At 33.2% G+C, this 12,400-nt stretch overlaps 1 protein-coding gene across 11 annotated transcripts in view; it reads right to left on the minus strand.

Moving 5' to 3' along the window:
• CEP290 (centrosomal protein 290) overlaps positions 1–12,400 on the minus strand; it is a 94,485-nt gene that overhangs the window by 32,677 nt on the left and 49,408 nt on the right. For all 11 annotated transcript variants that reach the window (XR_014233606.1, XM_082351777.1, XM_082351778.1 and 8 more), the window contains 8 exons: positions 12,036–12,187; positions 10,329–10,440; positions 9,250–9,705; positions 8,283–8,447; positions 7,274–7,381; positions 6,920–7,054; positions 5,440–5,706; positions 4,707–4,814 (listed from right to left, as the gene is read on the minus strand). Coding sequence is in view for 10 of the 11 variants with exons in the window: in XM_082351777.1 (XP_082207903.1) it covers positions 4,707–4,814; positions 5,440–5,706; positions 6,920–7,054; positions 7,274–7,381; positions 8,283–8,447; positions 9,250–9,705; positions 10,329–10,440; positions 12,036–12,187 (1,503 nt within the window). In the remaining variant the exon portion in view is untranslated. The remainder of the gene's footprint in view (positions 1–4,706; positions 4,815–5,439; positions 5,707–6,919; positions 7,055–7,273; positions 7,382–8,282; positions 8,448–9,249; positions 9,706–10,328; positions 10,441–12,035; positions 12,188–12,400) is intronic.

The raw sequence follows: 12,400 nt of genomic DNA on the forward strand, positions 1-12,400 counted from the left end.
AAATTAAAGACAAAGAAAAATTATTGAAAGCAGCAAGGGAAAAATGACAAATAACATACAAGGGAACTCCCATAAGGTTAACAGCTGATTTCTCAGCAGAAACTCGACAAGCCAGAAGGGAGTGGCATGATATACTCAAAGTGATGAAAGAGAAGTACCTACAACCAAGATTACTCTACCCTGCAAGGATCTCATTCAGACGGGCAAATCAAAAGCTTTACAGACAAGCAAAAGCTAAGAGAATTCAGCACCACCAAACCAGCTCTACAACAAATGCTAAAGGAACTTCTCTAAGTGGGAAACACAAGAGAAGAAAAGGACCTACAAAAACAAACCCAAAACAATTAAGAAAATGGTCATAGGAACACACATATCGATAATTACCTTAAACGTGAATGGATTAAATGTTCCAACCAAAAGACACAGGCTTGCTGAATGGATACAAAAACAAGACCCATCTATATGCTGTCTACAGGAGACCCACTTCAGACCTAGGGACACATACAGACTGAAAGTGAGGGGATGGAAAAAGATATTCCATGCAAATGGAAACCAAAAGAAAGCTGGAGTAGCAATACTCACATCAGATAAAATAGACTTTAAAATAAAGAATGTTACAAGAGACAAGGAAGGACACTACATAATGATCAAGGGATCAATCCAAGAAGAAGATATAACAATTAGAAATATATATGCACCCAACACAGAAGTACCTCAATACATAAGGCAACTGCTAACAGCTATAAAAGAGGAAATCGACAGTAACACAGTAATAGTGGGGGACTTTAACACCTCACTTACACCAATGGACAGATCATCCAAAATGAAAATAAATAAGGAAACAGAAGCATTACATGACACAATAGATCACATAGATTTAATTGATATTTATAGGACATTCCATCCAAACACAGCAGATTACACTTTCTTCTCAAGTGCGCACGGAACATTCTCCAGGATAGATCACATCTTGGGCCACAAATCAAGCCTCAGTAAATTTAAGAAAATTGAAATCATATCAAGCATCTTTTCTGACCACAACGCTATGAGATTAGAAATGAATTACAGGGAAAAAAACGTGAAAAGCACAAACACATGGAGGCTAAACAATACATTACTAAATAACCAAGAGATCACTGAAGAAATCAAAGAGGAAATAAAAAAATACCTAGAGACAAATGACAATGAAAACACAACGATCCAAAACCTATGGGATGCAGCAAAAGCAGTTCTAAGAGGGAAGTTTATAGCTATACAAGCCTACCTAAAGAAACGAAAAATCTCAAGTACAGAATCTAACCTCACACCTAAATGAACTAGAGAAAGAAGAACAAACAAAACCCAAAGTTAGCAGAAGGAAAGAAATCATAAAGATCAGAGCAGAAATAAATGAAGTAGAAACAAAGAAAACAATAGCAAAGATCAATAAAACTAAAAGCTGGTTCTTTCAGAAGATAAACAAAATTGATAAGCCATTAGCCAGACTCATCAAGAAAAAGAGGGAGAGGACCCATATCAATAAAATTAGAAATGAAAAAGAAGAAGTTACAACAGACACCGCAGAAATACAAAGCATCCTAAGAGACTACTACAAGCAACTCTATGCCAATAAAATGGATAACCTGGAAGAAATGGACAAATTCTTAGAAAGGTATAACCTTCCAAGACTGAACCAGGAAGAAACAGAAAATATGAACAGAGCAGTCACAAGTAATGAAATTGAAACTGTGATTAAAAGTCTTCCAACAAACAAAAGTCCAGGACCAGATGGCTTCACAAGTAAATTCTATCAAACATTTAGAGAAGAGCTAACACCCAACCTTCTCAAACTCTTCCAAAAAGTTGCAGAGGAAGGAACACTCCCAAACTCATTCTATGAGGCCACCATCACCCTGATACCAAAACCAGAGAAAGATATTACAAAAAAAGAAAATTACAGGCCAATATCACTGATGAATATAGATGCAAAAACCCTCAACAAAATACTAGCAAACAGAATCCAACAACACATTAAAAGGATCATACACCATGATCAAGTGGGATTTATCCCAGGAATGCAAGGATTCTTCAATATATGCAAATCAATCAACGTGATACACCATATAAACAAATTGAAGAATAAAAACCATACGATCATCTCAATAGATGCAGAAAAAGCTTTGGACAAAATTCAACACCCATTTATGATAAAAACTCTCCAGAAAGTGGGCATAGAGGGAACCTACCTCAACATAATAAAGGCCATATATGTCAAACCCAGAGCAAACATCATTCTCAATGGTGAAAAACTGAAAGCATTTCCTCTAAGATCAGGAACGAGACAAGGATGTCCACTCTCACCACTATTATTCAACATAGTTTTGGAAGTCCTAGCCACGGCAATCAGAGAAGAAAAAGAAATAAAAGGAATACAAATTGGAAAAGAAGAAGTAAAACTTTCACTGTTTGCAGATGACATGATACTATACATAGAGAATCCTAAAAGTGCCACCAGAAAACTACTAGAGCTAATCAATGAATTTGGTAAAGTTGCAGGATACAAAATTAATGCACAGAAATCTCTTGCATTCCTATACACTAATGATGAAAAACCTGAAAGAGAAATTACGGAAACACTCCCATTTACCATTGCAACAAAAAGAATAAAATACCTAGGAATAAACCTACCTAGGGAGACAAAAGACCTGTATGCAGAAAACTATAAGACACTGATGAAAGAAATTAAAGATGATACCAACAGATGGAGAGATATACCATGTTCTTGGATTGTATGAATCAATATTGTGAAAATGAATATACTACCCAAAGCAATCTACAGAGTCAATGCAATCCCTATCAAATTACCAATGGCATTTTTTACGGAACTAGAACAAATCATCTTAAAATTTGTATGGAGACACAAAAGACCCCGAATAGCCAAAGCAGTCTTGAGGGAAAAAACGGAGCTGGAGGAATCAGACTCCCTGACTTCAGACTATACTACAAAGCTACAGTAATCAAGACAATATGGTACTGGCACAAAAACAGAAACATAGATCAATGGAACAAGATAGAAAGCCCAGAGATAAATCCACGCACCTATGGTCAACTAATCTATGACAAAGGAGGCAAAGATATACAATGGAGAACAGACAGTCTCTTCAATAAGTGGTGCTGGGAAAACTGGACAGCTACATGGAAAAGAATGAAATTAGAATACTCCCTAACACCATACACAAAAATAAACTCAAAATGGATTCGAGACCTAAATGTAAGACTGGACACTGTAAAACTCTTAGAGGAAAACATAGGAAGAACACTCTTTGACATAAATCACAGCAAGATCTTTTTTGATCCACCTCCTAGAGTAATGGAAATAAAAACAAAAATAAACACATGGGACCTAATGAAACTTCAAAGCTTTTGCACAGCGAAGGAAACCAGAAACAAGACGAAAAGACAACCCTCAGAATGGGAGAAAATATTTGCAAACGAATCAACGGACAAAGGATTAATCTCCAAAATATAGAAACAGCTCATTCAGCTCAGTATTAAAAAACAAACAACCTGATCCAAAAATGGGCAGAAGATCTAAATAGACATTTCTCCAAAGAAGACATACACATGGCCAAGAAGCACATGAAAAGATGCTCAACATTGTTAATTATTAGAGAAATGCAAATCAAAACTACAATGAGGTATCACCTCACACCACTTAGAATGGGCATCATCGGAAAATCTACAAACAACAAATGCTGGAGAGGGTGTGGAGAAAAGGGAACCCTCTTGCACTGTTGGTGGGAATGTAAATTGATACAGCCACTATGGAGAACAATATGGAGGTTCCTTAAAAAATTAAAAATAGAATTACCATATGATCCAGCAATCCCACTACTGGGCATATACCCAGAGAAAACCATAATTCAAAAAGACACATGCACCCCAATGTTCATTGCAGCACTATTTACAATAGCCAGGTCATGGAAGCAACCTAAATGCCCATCGACAGATGGATAAAGAAGTTGTGGTACATATATACAATGGAATATTACTCAGCCATAAAAAGGAACAAAATTGAGTCGTTTGTTGAGACGTGGATGAATCTAGAGACTGTCATACAGAGTGAAGTAAGTCAGAAAGAGAAAAACAAATATCGTATATTAACGCATGTATGTGGAACCTAGAAAAATGGTACAGATGAACCGGTTTGCTGGGCTGAAGTTGAGACACAGATGTAGAGAACAAATGTATGGACACCAAGGGGGGAAAACCACAGTGGGGTGGGGATGGTGGTGTGCTGAATTGGGCGATTGGGATTGACATGTATACACTGATGTGTATAAAATTGGTGACTGATTTAAAAAAAAAAAAAAAAGAATACAATGATCAAAAGAGGCAAGAATGAACTGAATTCAGAACATGGAAAGCAGTTAGACACAGGTAAACTTAATGTGCAGATTTGAAAAGAAAGACTGAGGTCAGATCATGGAAGGCTTTGAGTACATGGCTAAGAAACTTAAGCATGATTTTGTAGGCAGCAGTAAGCTACTAACAGATGTCGGTCTAGGGAAAAAAATGATTAGAGCTGTGTCTTCAGAAGATTATTCTGGCAAAAAAAAAAAAAAAAAGGTAGGATGGCTTCTAGTCCAAAAAAAAGGAGACCTAAATTTTCAATTGCATGGTCTCAAAAATCAATAAAGAATAGAACAAAGTTCTTAGAATCTTACCCAAGTTGTTTCTTTGAATTTACTGAGTGAACTATCAGCCTGTAGTTCTAATTTATGATGAAGACTATGAAGTTCCTCTTCATGTTTCTTAACAATTTCTCTTTGTTCCTGTTTTACAAGAAATCAAAACTATATCTTACATTATGATTCAAATAAATTCACATTCTAAAGGTCTTAAATATTTTCTTATCTTTACCTTCTAAAATCCTTATGAGATAGGGAAGGAACAACATCTGCCATCTGCATGTATATATTTAAACCCGTATACATTTCCCCTAGCACATGTTCAAACTGACAAGCCCAGCCTTAGAGCATAATTTATTCTTAATATTAGAATAATATGTATCCATCAGCTTTTAACTTGTTTCCAGCAAATTTTTAAATGTCAGATTTTTTTTTCCCCTCCAAGTTCTAGCAAATTTGATTTCCACTGATACCTGTGTGACAGATTTCATTCTAACTTACTGCCTCAGTCTTTACCTATTAACTCAGATGATATTTTTCAAAATCACACAGTTTCACCATGAAAGCCATTAGCAATTTAGTCGGTCCATAATACAAACTGCCAGTTTTACTGACAGATCTGTAATCCAATCACGTGACAGTAACAATACCTGAATAGAATCATTTGAAAACAAGAAACGAAATACCACTTCAGGGCAGAACAGTATTTGACATTTGTCTAAAAAACATCATAATAAATAAAAGAGCATAACATAATATAATAAAATACCTCTCTGGCTTTTTCTAGAAGATGTTGATACTTCTTTAACACTTCTTCCTTTTGATTTAACCTTGCTTGCATGTTTGCAATGGTCTGATGAGCAAGTTTCAATGTGTGATGAGATTTTGGTTCCACCTCTTTTCTTCCTAGCTCAGCTATAAGCTTTTCTCGTTCTGCAGTGGCAGGCAATCGAAGCCTCAGTTCATTAATTACTTTATCTCTTGACAGAATATTTTCCTCTGCTAATCGTAAAGCAGATTCTTTTTTTTTTAGCTCCTGCAATGATCAAATCATAAAAAAATACATTTTTCTTTTAAAAATGCTTCATCTGAATCTTAGTCAGATTAGCTATAAGCAAGGAAAGGAGTTTCATTTTATTTTTCACATCATACTTATAATAGCCAAATGATACTTAGTAAGGTTAATTGACTGTATTTCTATGTGACAGCAGTTATCTACATGTATATTTTACTTATTTGTAAGATTATCACATGTGTTAGAAACTTCACTGTTATGATGAAAATGAAATTTACTTACAGTACTTTATTTAGGTCTAATAGATTTAGAACTAGAAATGTGTGGTGGTGATAGGTTTAGAAAGAAAATGTAATAAACCATTCCTTTTATTTTGGTCCATTGACTATTAGAGCACTAGAAGAGCAACCTATAAAGTCAACAAAGTATAAAAATTGGAATTTTAGTGGCCTGAGTCAATGGGTCACTATTATAAAATCTGCAGCTTATCAAAACAAAACAGAAGAAAGTGTGTTCTCCTCAACAGAATTAAGGCAGATATTTAAAATCTAGTAACTCAGTGGCAATACACATAAACAACAAATTTACAATTACAGAAGACAATCTAAGTTTCCTCAGTTGGTTTAAAAGTGCACAATTTAAAAAATTATTTTAAATGTATTTACAGTTAATATGATTTTCATTTTAGTTGACATCTAAACATACTCGGTTTATACTATTTTCTGTATAATTTAATAAAGAAGACAGATCTAATCATCTATTAACCAAATTTAAGACCTAGATTGAACTAAGAAGTAATTTCTAATTTACCTTCAAACCCTTTAACTATCTACAAAAAGGAATAAACTGAAAATTGATTCAGAGTATAAAACATGCACTTCAAAATAGAACATAAAAATAAACAAGGATGAAAACAATTCTTGATCATAGAGGGGAAGGAAATACATTGTTCATAAAGCTACAGTCAAATGCTCTTCTTGTTTCCTTTCATGCTAGCAACTGAAGAGCATGCCCAAAAGTGGCAAATAATGATTAAAAGGAGAGTAATATCAAATTAGCCATATCTGCTGTTCTTTATCAGCTACTAGAAACATTATAGGAGAATGAAAAAGGAGAGCAGAATAAGCAACAGATTCATCATTTTATGCTTCATCCTCATTTAAAAATATTACTTAGAAAACGCCACAAGCATACCTAATAAGGCACTAATCAAAATGCAAATTCTTCTAATTACCTCTTCTAGTGATTTGCACGTTGCCTGTGTTTCTAGGATTATTCGAATATTCTCCTTAATTTTTCTTAGAGCAATCTCAAGTTGATTTGGAAGGGGCAAACTAGGGTCTGGCATTGATCCTGTAGCCTCTTCAAACTATTGAAAAATAGAATTTTTTTAAAAAAGCAGTTGCAGCATTGAGAAGAACAATATTAATTTTTACAACTATATGACATGACATGGTTAAACTCCACTTATAGTTGAAACATAAAAAGATACCATCAATTAAAATTCCATCCAACTTTAGAAAATATTTCTATTTGTTAACATTACAGGCCGTGCTACAGAGTAGCAAACAAGACTAATCATTCATACCTTTTGTGCTGCATTTAGTATTTCATTTTGCTGACGGTCAAAAACATCTAGTTGACGTTCTAGCTCAACTTCTCTCTGATCCCAGGCCATTTGTCTTTCTTCATGAAACTGAAAAAAAGACAGTTTGGGTCAGACGCACACAGAGATACTCACCAGGAATTTTTACATACATTTTTCTTATTTAATCCTCACAACAACCCTTTGAGGTCACTATTATTTTCATTTTATGGAAGAAGGAAGTAAATTCAGAGATGAAGTGATTTGCCTAAGATCACAGAGACAGGCAGATGTGGAGTCAGGATTTCAATCCATCCATGTACCCATCCATCCATTCATCCAAAACATGTTTAATGACACATTCTGTGTGGCAAGCACTATTCAAGACAATAAGAACACAGCAGTGAACAAAACCAAGTACCTTTCACTACAGAACTTATATACTAGTGAGGGGGAGATAGTCAGTAGATAATCCCTATTCAGGGAATCTTGATGATAAGATTTACTGTTGTAGACTGAGTGGCTAGTGAAGGCCTCAATGATAAGGTAAGACATTTGAGCTAAGACCAGAAGGCAATGAAAGCATTATCAATACTGGTATCTGGGGTAAGAACAATCTAAGCAGAAGGAACAACAGAATTTCTGAAGCAAGCAAGCATGTGCTTAGTGAATATCATCTGCCTCCAAAGCTTTTGTGCTTTATTCTACACCAAGCTGCCTTCTCCTATTCCATCAGTGAGAGCCAGTAGAAACTTATAACTATGAAAAGTCAAATAACTAATATTGAAATAAAAATTAACTTACCAAGTAAGTTTGCTTATGAATTATTCCTTTTAAGACTATTAATGCAACTAAATATATATTTTTAGAATAGTTTAAAAAATAAGAAACAATATTTTATAACAAGAATAATGGGAGCTACACTCAATTAGGAAAATAATGTGGTCACCAATGCAATGTTGTTATGTTAAAAATCTTAGCAACAAATACGAAAGTAAATATAAAATGAAACCTTATTCTGCTGTACAATTTCTTCCTCCAGACTACTGATTGTATGCTCATATTCAGAAATTATATTATTCAAATATTTTATTTCTTCTTTATCTTTGACTAATTCTCGACTGAGTTTAAGCTCTTGAAGACGGAGTTCTTCTATCTTCGTATGCCAAACGATTACCTGAAGATTTACAAATTATACATACAAATGTAAATACTATATAAACAAATATTTCTCCACTAATCTTAATGATTTTAATTCAAATTAATGGACATTCTATAACAAAATAAGATATAAAATTATCCTTGGCTGTTCCACAAGGAAAAGTTTATTTAGAATTTCCAGACTTTTCTAATACATGGGATCTTAACATAAAACATTTTTCAAATGATGTTGGAATGGATATCACTAACATTCACTTTCATTTATTCATTTACTTTCATATATTTACTGGGTCCTTAGTGTATGTATGTAATTGCAACATTCATTTTACTTTCATAAATAAAAATCTTAAATGTTTCTAGCCTAGAGAATAAAATTTAATTTCAAAATAATTATTTTTCATTTAATTCCTTCCAAATGAGGGCAAAACCAAAATTATTTTAAAAAATAAATGTGGGCCTACTACTTGTAAATAATTTTAAACACAATAATTATGAAGAGTAGAATTCAACTAACCACTATAATGTTTAAGAATAATTATAATTAGTATTTAATTAATATATAAACTTTCCTAGAGTGTTTAAAATTCTTTGATATTATACAATCTAAGCATTTCTATTGAAACCATGGCTTAGAGGAGTCCCATTTTATTTATAAAAGGATATCCAAATAGCCCAAACTCCTAATTTATAAAACCTGAATTAATAAATTATACATGGAATTTTGTTCATATATTAAGCATTACTCACATAGGCACATATTAACCCAAAGTTATTACGTAACTCTTTTGAAATTACTGAACTTAAAATCAATGTTTTACCTTTTGGGCTCCCCTGGCATCCTTTAAAGTGCTTATTAACTCTTCCAGCCCCTTTAACTTTAATTCCATCTCCAGTGTTTTGTTCTTCATATTTCTATGTTCTTGTTGAGAATTTTTCATTTCTTGCATTATCTTCAGTTTGTCATTTTGTAACTGAATCATTGTTTTAGAGAACGTTTCCTGTTGTGCCAAGGGTAAAGCTCCACTAAATTGCCGTCGTAGAGACTGAATTGTTTGGCGCAGATGTGTTGCTCTGTTTCTCCCCTCCAAACGGGCAGAATAGAGAGCTTGTTCTTTTTCATCAAGTTTCTGCTCTAAGCGCAAATTATGGGCCTCCATCTTCTGCAGCTTAGACGTAACTGACTCCAACTTACCAAGAGCGGTAGCCTCACTAACTTGAAGAGAAACAAGGTGTTGGTGCAGCTTGGCAATTAGTGCCTTTTCATCAGACTGTGCCTAATATAAAAAATATATGTTTGTAGGAAGTTACAAGTTTTCCCAATGAAACTTACCGTGGATTTAAAATCACAATTTACTAAATAAAATTTAAAACATGGTGCTACATGAGATCCTACAAAAATCTAACCTTGCTTTAACACAAATTGCAAAAGAAGTGTAGAAACCTAGAATCAAACTTATTTAAAATCTAAATCTGGCAGCTAACAGTTGGAATATTACTGTTTTTTTGAAAACTTCCATATATTAATAACAGTATTGATAATAATACTAATGCAGACAATGTGGGTTTTTTTTGATCCTAAAAAAAACTTAGAATGTGAGAAGATGTGAAAAACTATATATAAATACAAGAGAAAATATTGTTATGAAAGACATGTTTCTCCTCACTGTCTGGACTTTGAACAGCAGCCAGCACAATGCATCTGTAAGCATTGAAATGCTTTTCTGTGTTATGAATGGCATTTCAAATTAATGAGTTTTTCTAATCAACTTACAACTAACAAAAATAGGAGCCTCTATTTGATATATCCTCTGATTAAAACTACAAAATCATCCCAATATCTAATGTAAATTTAGGAAAAAGAAAAGAATCTATATAGAAGAGTTAATCCTGCACATACCTGATAGTCTAACAGCTGCATTCTGATGGACTCTACTTCCTTTTCCCTGGACTGTTGTTGTGTATTCAAAATTTCAACTTGCCTTTTGGCAATGTCAGAAATCTCTTTTAGTCTAGGAAGTGATAAGATACTTCAGATACAATTGGGTACATTTTCTAAGTAAATAAATACTAAAATTTCAAATTTCTAGACCCTTGGAAAAGCCATTAGTTTGCAGCATCTCTTCTTTGTATGAAATACTAAAGTAAAGTTTCCTGAACTGTTTCATGAAACATAATTCCATGAGGAGTTAACAAATGTTCTGTAAAAAATACTCCATTCCCAACATTCCTCTCCCTTGAAGACTCATATACATATCATATCAAATGCTCTGAGAGGTTCTAGAGTAAAAAATTATTTCAACCTGTACACATATAGCATTTTCCAAATGTATATGGTCAAAGAACTCCTCTCTCACACTTTTTTCATGAGATGCTTATTATCATGGTTTGGTATAGCTGGAATAAGACATTAAGTAGGCTTACCTGATAAACTGTACAGTTAAGAATACAGAAATTTAAAATTGCCAGGTTCCCTAGATCAATAAATGTATGTTTTGATTTGCTTTATTTTAATTTGCTAGTTACCAGAAATGTGAAAAAGAGATTATACATTTACTACAATTGCAAAAAAGGGTGGAGCTTGATGGTAAGTTATTAAATTTCCTATATAACTACTTTGATAAGATTAAACAGGTAAAATAAAATGCATTTTACTTTGGGCTAGAATAATTTTAGTTCAGCGTTAACAGATAAGTCAGGTTTCCTCATATTGATTAGAAGTTCTTACTGCCAGTTATGTAAGTTTTCACTAATTAAAATATAACAAAATGAGTAATTATAAATTAGTTTACTTCAAAAGATGAAGTACATGAGGTGAAAGGAAGAATAAAAAATGGGGTCATTCATAGTGAAAAGGGCTGGGAATAACTGATATTCCCAAAAGGACTATCAAGACACTAAAACAGTGGCTATAACTTTATGGGTAAGCCATAAACCCTTTTTACTAATTATTTGTGCTAGACAGATCAACTCAGGGATCCTCATACTTTTCTAATGAAGTAACACATAATTACAAAAGAGTGATTAGACAGCATCTACCTGGTGTACACAGTATTTCCTCCTTACATATATTGATATTTGAATTCTATGAGAATAAACTGTTTCCTTATGTAAAATGAAAACAACACTGTTATCAGAGTTATTAAGTGTAATTAGATGAGTCAGTATATGTTTAATAGATGTAAACTGAATCAAAATCTGTATTTTCTTTATATTTTTACAGCAACCTTATGAAATAAGTATTATTACTCCCTTAATAAGTTAATTTTAAACAAATTAAATGGCCACAACCCTTCCCTCCAAAAAAATATTAGTATGTGGAAAAACTAGATCTCAGAGAGTCCTGATTTCAAGTTCAGTGTTTTCTGTAATACTATTCCTGGGCTCTGAAAAATGTAAATCTTGAGAAGTTATTTCCTCTTCAATATTATTACTTATGCAGTTAAAAAGCAATCTTGTTAATATTGTTTAACCCTGTTCTAATAAAAAGAAACCAGTAACAATTGCCACTAGGATATTACCCCTTTACCACTGTAATTAGAGTTCATAAACACAAATTAGAGTAGACACAGCTAATCAAATGACTAAAAACTCCACATGAACTTACTTTGATACTTCAACTTTTAGTTCCATTTCACTCTTCTCTAATTCTAGAATATGTTGCCTATCAGCATCACTTACTGTCTTGCTCACACTATCAGCTAATTCATCTCTTAACATCTGTTCCACTTTCTGTGCTTCCAAATTGATTTTGGTAAGCTGAGAAAAAGTAACAAAAAACATTCAGAAACGTTAGTTTTTGGTGAGGTTTTCCTTTTAATATACCTTTCAGCATACTGCAGTCCTCTTTACTTTGCATTAGTTCAGATACTGCATTGGGTGTGAAGTATTAAGAATAGATTGACGAAGATAAGGGGAGAAAAAGCCAGGAACAAATTATGAAAACTCTAGTTATATGTCAACCCACCCAAA

Source organism: Balaenoptera borealis (genome assembly GCF_965194805.1).
Source record: "Balaenoptera borealis genome assembly, chromosome: 13".
In the NCBI taxonomy this organism is placed as follows: domain Eukaryota; kingdom Metazoa; phylum Chordata; class Mammalia; order Artiodactyla; family Balaenopteridae; genus Balaenoptera; species Balaenoptera borealis.